Source organism: Ambystoma mexicanum, chromosome 13 (assembly GCF_040938575.1).
Source record: "Ambystoma mexicanum isolate Mex_15411 chromosome 13, UKY_AmexF1_1, whole genome shotgun sequence".
Classification (NCBI taxonomy): Eukaryota; Metazoa; Chordata; class Amphibia; order Caudata; family Ambystomatidae; genus Ambystoma; species Ambystoma mexicanum.
Window position 1 is genome coordinate 613,859,168 of NC_090938.1, and position 14,070 is coordinate 613,873,237.

At 42.8% G+C, this 14,070-nt stretch overlaps 1 protein-coding gene across 2 annotated transcripts in view; it reads left to right on the top strand.

Annotated features, from left to right (window-relative positions):
* Nucleotides 1-10,868, top strand: part of LOC138521553 (zinc finger protein 385C-like) — a 1,557,348-nt gene extending 1,546,480 nt beyond the window's left edge. For both annotated transcript variants that reach the window (XM_069634485.1, XM_069634487.1), the window contains one exon: nt 1,051-10,868. In XM_069634485.1, coding sequence (XP_069490586.1) covers nt 1,051-1,269 — 219 coding nt within the window. In that variant the 3' untranslated portion in view covers nt 1,270-10,868. The remainder of the gene's footprint in view (nt 1-1,050) is intronic.
* Nucleotides 10,869-14,070: the final 3,202 nt, after the last annotated feature.

Genomic DNA, 14,070 nt, shown 5'->3' on the forward strand with positions numbered 1-14,070 from the left:
GGCATTAGGACAGATACAGCGAACTCGGTGGTCTCTCATATTGTGCAGGTTACATATATTGACATAAGGATTCTCTCGCGGGTGGCAATGTGGTCACCAAATTGCATGAGGTTTATTCAATCCTTTGATCTCCTCCATATGTTCGCAGTTACAGTGGCAGTCGTTGTACTTTTACTAGACATTTTAGACCTCATTAACATTGTGCCATGTTTTTCATGCTGAAGTTTGTTTATAACCAGCTTTGGTTATGTTATTGGATACCAGGAGCTTTCCTTGCTCACTTCTCTGTCTCCATGCATGGCCTGGTGTTTGTAATCTATTTCCATTCCAGAACATGGGACAATTCACACATTCCTACGGCTGAGAGTGTGGATAAGGCAAGAGGTTGAGAGTAGGGAAGAGTTAGCAGGAAGGCAGAAGTTGAAAGAGAGTGTGTAAGAGAGTGTCTAGGACCGAACTCCTAGAAAACCTGCCCTCCCAGTGTTGCTTTGAGTCGCTGACTTACATTTACTGTGTGATTTTTCTTTTCTCTTAATATACTTTTGGCTGTTTATTATTGCTTTCGATAGCTTTGTGCAAATTATTTCTTATTTGGGGTCAGGGTAGTGGAAGGGGAAATTGTGCCCATACATCAAAAATAATAGTAATGTTTATAATCTTCAAAATGATTAGCTGGCCCATGAAGGCCTAGGGAGGTGTAGGGGGGAAAGGGCGTTTGGGGGGGAGGCGTGACCGTGGACAGTATGCCCCTTGGCACTAAGTGTCTAAAAACTGATATTTTGAGATCAGATCTGGCAGTCTCCATGCCCAAGGAGTCCTCTAAAAGCACTGTGAAGGTTGTTCCTTGTTGGCTCTGAAGTGGCACTCTCATACCAGAAATATCAAGGTACACGCGTGGGCGCGAAATGCCATGCCTTCAAAATGTCTGCAACTAATATGTGAAATGGTGCAGGTTATTTTTGGGGAATTGGAATGGCTCTTTTTGAGCAAAAGAATGCCTTTAATGTGTCTCTACATTCTTGTTGTTAATGTACTTCTCTTTCTCCACAGGCAAAGTTGGCTTTGCAGAAAGAACTCACCAAAACCTTGGCAGCACGGTTTTTACACAACCCTCTAACTACAGCTGCAGTTTGTGGGCTGCCCGGGTCACTGGCTCTTCGGCCAGGAGCCACTCTTTTCCAGACTCCTTTTCTTGGACCAGCATTGTTCAGAACCCCAACCGGAACTTTGAGGGCGACTCCTTCTCCCTTTATATTTGCTCCCTACTAGCTTGTAGTCTATGTCTTTGAAGCACAATCAGTTGCGGACAAGGAGGAGAAGTAAGGCAATGGAGCCCAACCTGGAAGAACAGCTTGGCGCCAGCAGGGTTTCTACCTCTTGGGAACGGGATCGCTGATCTTCCTTCCTTTTGTCATGTCTTTGTTGTTCTTGGCAGTAAGAAATAGGTTTCTTCTGTTTTATCTAGCCCATGTGTTGGCTACTGCATTAAGCCCCCCAACCAAGGTAACTCCCATAAGGATCTAAATGTCATCATGCATCTGTTCGATGTCTTTGCATTCATGGCTGGTTTTCTAGGGTACGGGCCACAGCATCAGAGTCAACTAAAGGAGATGTATACTCCTGTGCGCATCAATATGAAATGACCAAGAGGCAATTTATATTTGTAATCCGTTATGGTTCATAAAAGGTTTTAGCGTGCATATGCCTCTAATATTGCATTGCTCCCATAGCTGGCTTCCTATGGTCCTCCAAGCACGTGTGCAATAATTAGTATCATCTAAAGATGACTACTTTGCTCCTATACGAAGGCAGAAGAGCCCTCCACTTGCCTCACACAGAATCTTAGAAAGAAAGACTTTTTAAATGATGATTGTGTTCTCCTCGGTTTATCTGGTCTACCGTGAGATTGGGGAATTTGGTATCTGTATTAAAACCCGATCTTGTTTTTCTTTTAGCCGACCTTGCATTTCGTCACATCTTAAAATTGCCAACATCCTACTCCCAGGAATATAAAGGATATTTTCTTAAATTATGCAGATAAAATAGAAGTAGTATGATTTGGTTTTAAAACTTGGTTCTCAGGTGAGTCTATATGGCTCAGCCAAAGCACAAACCAGATTATGTATTGGGTTTGGCCATGACGGGTAGCACAAGACATACCTCTCCCCATTTTATTTTCTCCCTTCATGAATGCCATGCATCTTGCGTGGGCTGATCGGACACTTGCCGTATGAACAGGCTCTCTAAGCATGATTTGTTTCCTGGATCACCCCATACATTGGAGACGGTTGATCAATGTGCCAAGACTTCCTCAAGTCCTCTTTCCCTCTCTTTTGAGTTTATCATGTAGTGTGAATGAGACCAGCAATGCTGTAGGAAAAGGTGCTATGCAAGGCACTGAGGGTCGCCAGAGTGCTATGTCTGTGGTAAATCGTGGAGAGTCATTAAAGTGCATTGGTCTGCACACATGTGGGTTCCCCCACAGGGTTTTGATGAACACACATTTGTCACCTAGGTGCTGTTTTGGGCCAACATGCCAAACGATTGCAGCACACAAAACACCACCTGACCATCTAACTTACACACCGGCAATGTGCCAGTTATCATTTTGGAAAAGAAGCAGTAACTCTTAACATGCCCTTTAGAAGAAAAAAAAAACAATCTTCCCCATTCATGTCCTGGTGGTGATCCACATTGCCTGAAAACTGGATGGCGTATTGTGGCCACTCATTATGTTGTAAAGAATATTTATTTATTCATATAATCAGGCAAATAAGTTACTGTAACTCAATCGTATTCCTTACTTACTCTAGTATGCTAGGTGTAAGTCAGAATTACTCATAGTAATTTATTTATGAACCAGCCTGAACATGCTTAACATCGAAATGTACATAATTGCTGACTGCTAAGTGACAATGTTAGTTTTTATACTGGTAAGATGTGATCTTGGGAGTAGGTTCTTGATGTCTGTGCTTATGTTAATTTCTGTTAAATGAGATATTGCACAGGCTCTTTCTTCTGTTTTCCTACCTCCCCTTCTGCGCTTGCTGACCTAAAAAGTGCAATATTCTTTAAAAAAAAAAAAAATTGACAAAGGCCTGGAGCCTCCTCAGAAAGAACGATTACCGTGGATTTGGGCTTGAAATGAGGAGGAGGTCTGATGCTTTGAAATCAGTCACATGTCCAGAGTCAAGTTGATAATTTTCTAACCGTCTCTCATGAGAACCTAAATCAAGTCATGGGTTACTAAACAGTAGTACAGTAATTATTTATATAGATGTCTAAACACTGGTGTCTATAGAACGGGACCAGGAAACTGGATGGCAAACCATTGGGTTTTTGTGTGGTGCTTGGAGATGTTTTCAGCAGCCCCTCCTAAACGAAGGACTTTCCCAGTTCTAATTATTATTTATATTAATGTTAGGAATTATTAGTTTGTGATTCCAGAATATGTATTATATTCGGTCATTTGAACGATCATTTCCATATACATTCTAACTACTATAGAGTTGGAACTTATTTAAAGAATATACACAGGATGGAAGACCGTCACATTTCCTAGCTGTTCTGCCATTCAGAGCTTTCCTATGAACAGAACACTACATTTCAGGTGTCCATTCTGTGTGAGAGAACGTAAATGTAGTTTAAAGAATGTGTACGCCTCGGGTGCCGTTTTGTTTGCGAGATCTCAGATGCACTTTCATTGGAATGCATGTGTCATTCGTCCATGTTTGTTTGGGGGGGCTTTAGAGAGGTTTTAATGGATTGTAAGTCTCAGGCATCCATGTTGTTTGAGGAAGCTCGTAAGAGGTTTTAATGGATTGCACGTCTCTGGGGTCCATGCTTTTTGAGGAGGTTTTAATGGATTGTACGTCTCGGGTGTCAATGTGGTTTGAGGGAACTCGGATCTAGGTTTAAACGAGTTTATGGTTTCCATTGCACTTTATGGGAATCAGTGGAGCTTGCAATGCTTGTATATGATTAAGAGGTCTCAGTCATTCTTGAAATAAGACCCCTTGTCCGTTTCCTGTTTAAAGATGGCTCCTGTTGCTTGAAAGATTGCAAATCGCTTGAAGAGTTTTCTGGTGTACTTGAACGATATGGTGCTCTTTCATGATTGCGCAATGTACATTACACAAGTAATATGTACGAAACATCCCTTGTGCAATCATGAAAGTGAAATTGGTTGGAATGGTTGGGCCGGAAAGGGGGGTGGGGGGACGGTCTTTGGAGAGGAGAGGGGATTGGGGAAAGGTGGAAGGGCAGTGTCCGGGTGTCCTCTAGATAAAGGAAGAGGGGAGCTGGAGGTAACGAGAGGGTGTTGCGAGGGGGTGGGGGGGCAGGAAGGTGGAGGGATTCGTTTTGGAACTTCCCTTGCAGAAAGAACAGCACAGGGGGCGTTTTGAAATGAATTCATGTCAGTCTCGTTACATACTATCAACAAGATCCAATTATACATAAAGAAAGACCCAAATCCCACGCTGCTTTAAAAAAAAATCACAGGGGATAACATTGCACAATCATTCAGCTCAACACAGGTGTGCTCGTTTTAAAACTGTTGGCTGGTTGTTAAAATGGTGTTTTCCTGGTATCCAAGGAAAGATCTGAAATAAACATGCCTGCCTCTTCCAATTTTCATTGTAGTTTTTAAAAAAAATGTTGAAAAGAGATCAGACTCACCAAGCAGCCAGTATCCAATAAGGCAGCTTCTTCTGTGTCAGTGCCTGTGTTTTAAGTGTGTGATCTTGTGTATAGTCTGCACCCCTTCACACGCAGATAATGCTTGCGGATTTGAAGCAAATTTGCTTGCTCCTTTCTCTGAACTAAATGAATTGATGTTTTCATTATCAAGTCATCTGAACTACAAGAACATCCATATGCAGCCACCTACACTAGACGAGATCGGGAGCACGACCTGTTAGGTCACACGGATTCTAACATACAATACGAACCTGCTTTATGAACTACTTTCAAGGTTTGGTGTTCAGATGAATGCAGCGCTTGTGCACCTGTGGGACTCTGCCCAAATAAAACCACACATCTAAAGCATCAACTAAATTTGTAGGATGCAAACAAGCACTTGTTGCCTTCCTCAGGCACATCCAGACAACAAATCTTTACCCCATTACCGAGAAACCTTCACAAGGGTGACTCTTAGGATCTGCTACACCCTAACACTGACAATGCCATCACATTTGGTCAAAGCATCCTTCATTTGAACCATATTTAGATGTTCTAAGGTTGTGCACTCTCTTCTTAAGTAGATGCTACATGTTATCGTCTGTTAAATAAATCGGCAGATGAACCTCAGAAGCGTACTATGTACCATGTACCATGTACAGAATCCAGTAGACGGGTTACTGCCTCCATCCGAAGCTGGCCTCCAAAATGAAAAGCGACGGAAACGCCTCTCCTGGTGGTTCGATGAATGCACAAAATATATGCAAAATGCATTCATGGGTGATCCCCAACAAATCGGGTTTAATGACAATATCTTATTTCGATAAGAGAATGATCTTGCAACGCCCTGTTGTTCCCCATTGCAGGCGGATTAGACACATCAGTCCCCCTCTGTTTCATGCAGGCTCTTCAAGCCATATTTAAAGTTCTATTTACAAGTACCCCACCAATGTAATGGTATCAAGGCATCACAGCAAAGGCATTCACGTAATGCACTTAATATATCCTCAACATATGTTGCATAATTGATTATACTTAACACATGGGAAAGTTCAGTATTTGCATGCCAATTTGTGCAAAATAATGCATTGCTTGTATGCTATGCAGGGTATATTTTAGGGGTGGAGTCCTGCTGTACCCCCCACCTCCGCTGTGTTTAGTTTTAACATGGTCATTGTTGTGCAGAGACTTTGGTTAAATAGATATAAACTAGCAGAATGTAGAAGGACCATACACATGGCTGCGGGTGTTCAGACTAGCAGTCTGCAGTTAGGCGTTGATGCGGAAAGCAAAAAGTTACTCTGCTGTAGTTTTATTTTACTGCTCTGATTAGAAATACATGAAAGCGTATTTCAGCCGAAACCTTCATTTCATTAGCATTTAACATATGCAAAATTAAAAAATGTTTGACGCTCTTCAAATATTGAGTAAATTAGAGCAAAGTGTATGGATTCTATACAGCAAGAGCACAACAACAAGTGTTATGGGACAGACAATTTAGTTGCACTCGAGTGCAAGAATGGGTGCTGATGACTGGAATAGGAGTTCACTATGTCCTCTTGTAGGTCTGTTTGAGATTTCATGCTCAAATACTATTGCTGCCACGCGTAATCACGTTAAAGTACAAGTGTTGCTTATCCAGAGCAATTCTTACCCTAGAGGTTTTCTGTTTTAGTTCCTTGTTGCATCCAGATGCCCATGGATTATCTTTTTCAGGGCCTGGCAATGACGGTATTTGCTTCATATCTTTCCTGTATCTGCAGTCTCTAAAGTGCCTCCAAATCTTATGTCCGAGCCTTACTGGGCTTTCTTGCATCCATTTTAGGATTTTTTTTTCAGGATTAGGCTGCCTCCTGTTGTGCTCCCTTTTGATTTATAAACATGTGTAATTATTGGATTTCATGTGTTATGTAGCAGCTCTTCAATCTCATTTTCTTTTAATAGAGCCCTTTGACTATGGTGATTAAAAAGGCTCCCTTCTACCTTTTTATTTCCCTGTTGTCAAAGCATTCCACCGACATGTACAGAGTTGTCTAGGATCTTGAAGCTGTTAAGTCACAGATGTGAGGCACTTTTTGGCCATCCACTGTGTGTACTTTAGTCTCCCGCCTTCAGTTTACTTGAACTATTTGTGGGTTGCATGTGAATATTTTATGTTGTTGTCTTCTTCCCCGTTAATAAATGTAATCCTAAGGACCAGTTTTCCTTTCTTCCAGACTGGGGCATTATTTAACATAGGATGGCTTAATGTGGTCACAGACACCAGCTTTCTGAGTGCCCTTTCTTCCAGCCCATTTGCCTACCCCGCTCGTGGGCCACGCCTGCCTCTATAGCCTTTATTTCCTCATTGGTCTCCTTTCCTGGGGGTATGTCTTCCTCATACTGTTAGTGATCACATTAATGGTTCATGAACTAGAGGGGCTTCATGGATCTAAGCAACAATCTAAATTTGGTCAAACAGATGCCTTCTCTTAGGGACTGAGGTATGTTTGGGTCAGTGTAATACTCGGCGCGCCTCACTGGCAATCTCCTTTGCTAAGTCTAAGAGGCTAACCACCCCCTTTGAGTGGGTTTGGCTTCCATTATTAGAATCCTATTAGCTATACAGCTGTGTGAGCCTCTTCATACCACCTCTCTACATATATCTGGAGTGCTTGAGATTTGTCTGGAAAATGCCAACTACCTCAAGTCTTTTTGTGAGATTTAGCATAACATACCTCCTTGAGTGTATACATTATCTGCTACTTTCCATTACAAGCCAGTCTTTGATTCAGGAGGTTTGGGGATAGAGGTAAGAGCTGTGTCATTGTTTTTTTGTTTGCAATAAATCTTCTGTATCTCCATGGATCCTTTGACAGAGGAGTTAGTTATCTGAGGCTTAGGGCTCACAGTGGCTAGCCCAATTGCTGGCCTGAGGCTTTCCATTTGTGTTGATTTGTTTGGGCTGTTGTATAGTGTGCACTTTGCTGAATGGACAAAATTAAGCAAACCGATCCATTAGCGGGAACAGAGCCATGAGCTGGATATCCCTAGCGTTTGAACTAGTGAGTCCTCGGTCCTCTTCAGAATTGGAGAGAGCCATTTACCAATCATGCAAGAAGTGGGGGGCCATTCCAAGTCTCTGGTGTGTAGAGAATGTTCCCTGAAGAATTGGTATTTTGTCTAGGACACACGCACACTGGATTCCCCGGAAGGGCGACTGGAGACAAAAGGGGGATTAATAGTTGCTGAATGTCTCAGATAGGCAGCCAAGGGCTCAACTAGTGGCTCTTTGTGCCACATGGAGTATTTTAAAGATGGTTCTTCGCTAGATGTGGAACCAGTGAAGTCTCTGCATAACCTATGTAAGTTCTCACAGTGGTCCTAGTCAGAAGTAAAGTGTGGCTTTACACCAATTAGACAGATATCTCATTTAGGACCAGAGCAGAATTGATCTCAGAATCCCCCATGGGGATCCCAGGGATGGTAGCTTCAGGCAGCGAGAAGAGCTAGCTCACATTAAACTCAAAAAGATTCATGCCCTCTGACATACAACTTGGCTTGTGTGCTTAAGAATAAAAGATCATTCCTTTAAGACTGCTCTGCAATGTTTCTTCACCAGTGATGCCCTAAACCTGAACATTGAAGGAATGTCTGAGCACTGGATAGGGGAAGGTCGAGTCCGTGGGCTACAAGGCTGGTATACAGGAACGGGAGGGCAACGGTTCTTTCTGTTTCTGTGAGTGGGACCGTCTCTGTTGGTATTTTGCTCAACTCGAATGTTCTTATTATTTATGCAAGCTCTTCTAGGGGTCCTTGATTTGGAGTTGCATGTCCAAGACATGGATACATTTCGACGTGGCCCAAAATATTGCTACTTGATAAACATGAGTTCAGCTCATGTCATAGCACAATAGACCCAGTGCCTTACCCTATGGACCACACTTTCTTGAATGTGTTGTCATAATAAAAAGTGGGATTCTTTTATCATGGCCACATCAGCTTTGCTATGGGGTTCTTACTCGTATAAAAGAGTACCTTAAATGAGACTTTTGTGGGTGCCCAGTGATGAACAGGCCAACAGCAGCAGTGTGCTCATTTGTTGACATAATGAGCATCTGCTGATAGGAACATGGTTCATAAACTTGCAATATTTATTGTACTTCTGGAGTTTTGTGCAATAAAGCTATGCCCCCTCTTCCTGGCATATTGTTTCAGATTTGGTAAACACATTTAGCTCAAGGTTTTTACCCCCTCCCGCCCCGCAATTCTTGTACGTGGCACATGTTTTATCCTGCTTCTGATGTCACCTGGCTGTGTTCTTTGCAGGGACCTCGCTGCACACCCAGGTTCATGTCGCTCTCCGGTAAAAAAAAAACTGCAGCAGTTTGACTTCTACTTGAAGTGACACTCAACGTTCTGAGACCATGTCCAGACTGTACACACAGGGCTTGCGCTCAATGCACACCATTGCTATACTGACTGCAAGGCATAAGTGAATAGGCAGCACTTCAGACAGAACAAAAATGCAGCTGCAATAAACCACCTCCCTCATGTTCTAGGAATGTCCCAATGTAATATTAGATTCTTTTGGCCTTGACCGCATAGTCTCACACACTCATGCTGCTCGTGAGTCAACATGGACATCGGCGGTAAAACAATGTTGGCGCTCCAAGATTTCGGTTTTGTAGTTTGCATCTTGGGCCATAATTGTAAAGTGTATCTTTTTAAAAGGATGTGCTTCCAGTCTTAAGTTGACTGTGTCCCCTAGATCAAACTTAAGTTATTTTGGACATTGAGAATTATCTCTGTGAGCCCCCCCTGTATTTCCAAAATAACCTCTGTATGATATAATGCAAACCATACATTCAAGTTATAAATGTAGGAAAAGGCTCATTAGAGAGCTATAGTTTACAAAGTGACTTACACATCACGTAGTGATCATTGCAGAGGTCCATGTTAGATTGCATTCGGCTGCAGGCAGCGGCAGGAGCGGTACAAACGGCAATAGTGCTGGATTTGAGCGCATCCCAACAGTTTATTGGTCCTCTGTTCCAGCCACCTTTCGGAGGGGTCTGTGGTACGACCTTATTAGACTACGTGCACTACTAATTTCAATACAATGGTGCAGTTTTCCTGGATTGTAAATCGGACGGGCCCCTAACACACCAATGGCGCAAACCCAATGCCACATTACACCTGCCTTTTCCCTTTAAACCCTGCAGAAGAAGATGCAGCTTGTTGTAAAGAGATACTTCAAACGATACGCATTTGGGCACTGGCCCTACATGGATTTAGTGGCAGACAGTGGGGGTCGATTAACAGGTGGTGATAAAAGTTGAAGAATTGCAGAGGTCACCAACTGGTTTGGATTTAGCCCTTTTGGTAAGTGGGCCCAGCTGCAGAGTCCACTACTTTCCAATGGACTCTTGACCCAAGAGTAGAAGGGTGATGCCAGGGCCCTTCCCTTTGCCTCTTGGTTGTCTGAAAGTCTGATCATCTGTACAAGGTTCGAGGTGCATTTCAAGACTGTATTAAATATTGCAGTGCCTCCATATCCATATCTTGCATTTCTTTACTTTACCCTGCCAGACCCCTCCGTCTGTCATTACCCTTCGCCTGATTCACACACTTACTTCGAGATTAATGTTTAGGCACTGAGGGGCACAAGAACCCAATCCCTTGCAATTCTGCATACCACGAAGCCATGATGGTGTGTTGGGTTCCTCTACCCAGGTATATTGTTTTCAACCTGATGTATTCTCGTTATTTCTCATGAAGAATTATAAGAAAACTGGATAATGCTTGTGGAATAGTTTAGAACCCAGTTCACTGTCTCCTGTCTTGCCTTCTAATCCAATGCCTCCGCTACTGTACTAGACACTGCAGTGGCCGCTCGCGGGACCTTCACTGTGTTAGCAACTTTGCTCAGGCTTTGCTGTCGCTTCCTGTCAATGTACCCTTCCTTGTAAATAGGCTTGATGTGATGTGACTATGTACATATAACCTTTAAACATTGTTTTTTTTCCTCCTAAAAAGAACTCTCGGGACCTGGCCAGTATTTCCCTCGTAAAGGTTCATAGAATATTTTTTCGATGTATTATAACTGTTAGGAGCTACACAAAAAAAAGGAAAATATTTTGTTAATAAAACATCTTGGCTTTATCGTGTTAGTCAATAAATGGAGACAGCTGAATACCCAGTTAAAAGATTCACTTCATTTTGTGTTTGTATGTGTGTTCCAGGGGGTGGTGCCGGGGTGTTCCTACACAAGTGCGCCTTCTCACTGTGTGGTAGGTTTGTCTGTGCTTGATCTACTTGATGAAGAGGGGTCTGCACTGGCTATTTTATTTATTCATAAGTGGATGAAAGTCCACTGTATGTACGATAACACCATGAACTTATATTCTAATGTTCCAAGTACTTTCATGCAGTCAGGCACTTCTATGTCAGTGTACCCACCGTTATTAGAACTGTGATGAGGCAGAGGGATGACGTGCTAATGGTGCATGGAATCCTGCAGAGCAATAGTTCAGATGGATTGTCCTATGGAAAGGCTACACACAACTGGGATGCATGTGCCGCGGGCATTTAGGTCAAGTGTGGCAGAGCGTATGTAAAAGGGTGCACTGGTAGGTATAGATGACCGCATGCAGATGTTGAGTGTGGTAGACATGAGTGCATAGTCAAGCACTGCAAAGTGAATGAAGTCATCGTGAGAATGTATGGTGTTATTGAGGTCACTGAGCATTTAGCTTATGGCCACGGATTGTAAGCATGCGAGAGATTGTAAAGATGCTGGTGTTGAGTGAAGCCAGTAGACAGACTGAACACGACTACAGATTTCAGGCCGATAGTTGATAAGTGTCTTGTCTTGTAAGCTCAACAAACAATTAGGACATAGCTTAGAATTAAGGATTTTGAGGCAGTATTGAATACAGAATCAAAGTGCGACTGTATGGTGTTGAGGGAATTCACTGGGCAAATGTGTCCTGGCTCAGAAGAAAATGTTTCTGGCCCAGTGTAACAGCTTGTGCAATACTGGGGTTTAGTGGCGGTGGACAGACAGGATGAAGATTAGAAGTTTGTGGAAGATACAAATTAACAAACTAATCACCAAATTAATTACATGGCAATAACATGTATATGGTTTAAATGTCTAGCCATTTTACGTGTATCAAATATATCTATGTGGCGCCCTTGCGAATGATCCACCATAGGTCATATGGAGCTGCTGGCAATCCAGCCATAACCATTTTAAATAAGGAATTCTACCAATAATCACAACAATTAATTCGTTCCAAAATTAATGATGGTTAACCTCTGAATAGCTGAATGCATACATGAACAATTACAATTTTCGAAGTTTCAGATTCATTTCTTCAAAATATTCTGTATACAGGTTCAGTTGGGGGAAAAGCTGTCTGCGAAAGCCATGTCTTATACCTCAGACAGTTGGACTTTCTTCTAAGTTTGTCTTTATTGAAACTGTTAGATGCTTTGCCAAGAGGCACTGTACAAAGTGTATATTGATGACTGGAGCCATCCTCATCATTGGTGCTGATATAATAATTAATACATTTAACTGGATGATAGTGGGGAAGAATCTGGAAACATTCAATGTGCACAGTACAATACAAACTTTAAATACATCAGTGATTACAATATTAACAGACCCGCAGTTCGACAATCAAGTAATGATGATGATTGGCAATCTGTGGTGGATGTTAAGGGGGTGCGAACACTAACAATCTGGGGCTCCATCCTGGGAGAGAAATGGTTAACAGTGATCTTGAAGCTAATAACTGGTGGCATATCCTTGTATTCGTGGGGTAGCAAGATCCAGTAATTCAGATCCAGGAGCGCGAAGGAGGGAGACGCCACAGATTGCACGGGGATCAGTTAGGTTGAGGAGAGCAACTAGTGAGAGGAGCTGAGTATTGGGCTCTAGATGCAGCCGGGTGGGCCGGTGGAGAGTGAGGGCCTAGCCCTTGGACATGTTTTAATACCAGAAGACAGAATCTTAGAAGGTTGAGGAGGCTGCAGATAGCAAAGTTTAGTACCTTGGTGAGAGGAGTAGAGAGGGAAGCCCTATTTGAAGAGTGGAGCAATATACTAAGCCTGCAGAGGACCAGAATAGCACAGAGTATTTTGCAAGAGTGAGAGGTAAGGTGGGGACCGATTTTACAGATGTTTGGGAGGTTAGGATTTGCAGCCATATCTGTAGTCAAATTTCAAGTCACTGTCGGAAAGAACCACCTGGCTGCAGGCCTTGGGGCATAGGCTAAGGAGCAGGGATAATGGGAGCGTCATTGGCAGCAAGGAGAACAAACCATTCATTTGTAGGGGAGTTGAGCATCAAGCAATAGTGTCATTCAGTGGCTGAGAAACTCAACCATCTCCGGAGGCCAGCTCAAAACCAGAAGCCACACCTGCGCCGGAGTGGAAACAGAACTGCAAGAGGGGACAAACAGGAACCAGGCCTTTTCCTGCTAAGCACCCTGTCTCGGGAACAAGTTACCCAAAAAGATAAAACCCATTCCCCACAGACCCATTGTGCACTTCACTGACAACCCTACACTGAAAAGAACACCTCGACACACACCCCAGCTACTCTGCTATCTATGATGCAATGGGGTAAGGAGGGTGATGAGGCATTATGATTTTGGATATAAACTTTTATTCCAAATAAAGCAAAGAACCTGTCTGTCCCTATTCCTAGAGCGGTTTTCCCTACCACAAAATAACCCAGACTCGTCAGGATGCAAGTCGAAAACCAACATACCGTCCTCTGTCCAAATATTCCAACCACTAAGAATTAAACCAAAAAGGATTCAATAAACTTCTTATCAAAGTCACTAGGCGATTGTCTCCCTGCTCCTGGTGAAACAATCCAGTCTCACGCCGACTTAACAGCAGTCTTGCAATAAGTTCTGATTTACCAAATACACTTGTAGCAGGAGAATGACTCCCTTACTCTGGTCCTATCTGGAAGAGTCCTGGAAACTATTCCATAAGTCTTTTTAAAAGTCCCTTTGTTGTTTGTAAATCATTGGGAGAAAATAGGGTTAAGGCCTTATCCACTATTCTTCTTGCTGCTGTCCCTTTATCAGGACATTTTATATCTTGAATATTAGGGATATTACTCCTTGACAGTTCCTTGTCCTTTTGGTATCTCTCGCATGTGTTGGTTCTCCCACTGTGATGCAGGAGTTCACTCCTGAGGCACTCTTGAGATTCATGGCTTTTTGGATCACCACTGTGATGAGGGAATTCACTCCAGTGGCACTCTTGAGATTTATTGTTTTTCGTGTCATTACTGTGATGGAGTTCACTCCCAAGGAATACGGAACTCTGGGTATCGCTACCGTAATTAGGGAGTTCACTCACAAAGAATACTTGACTCTTGGG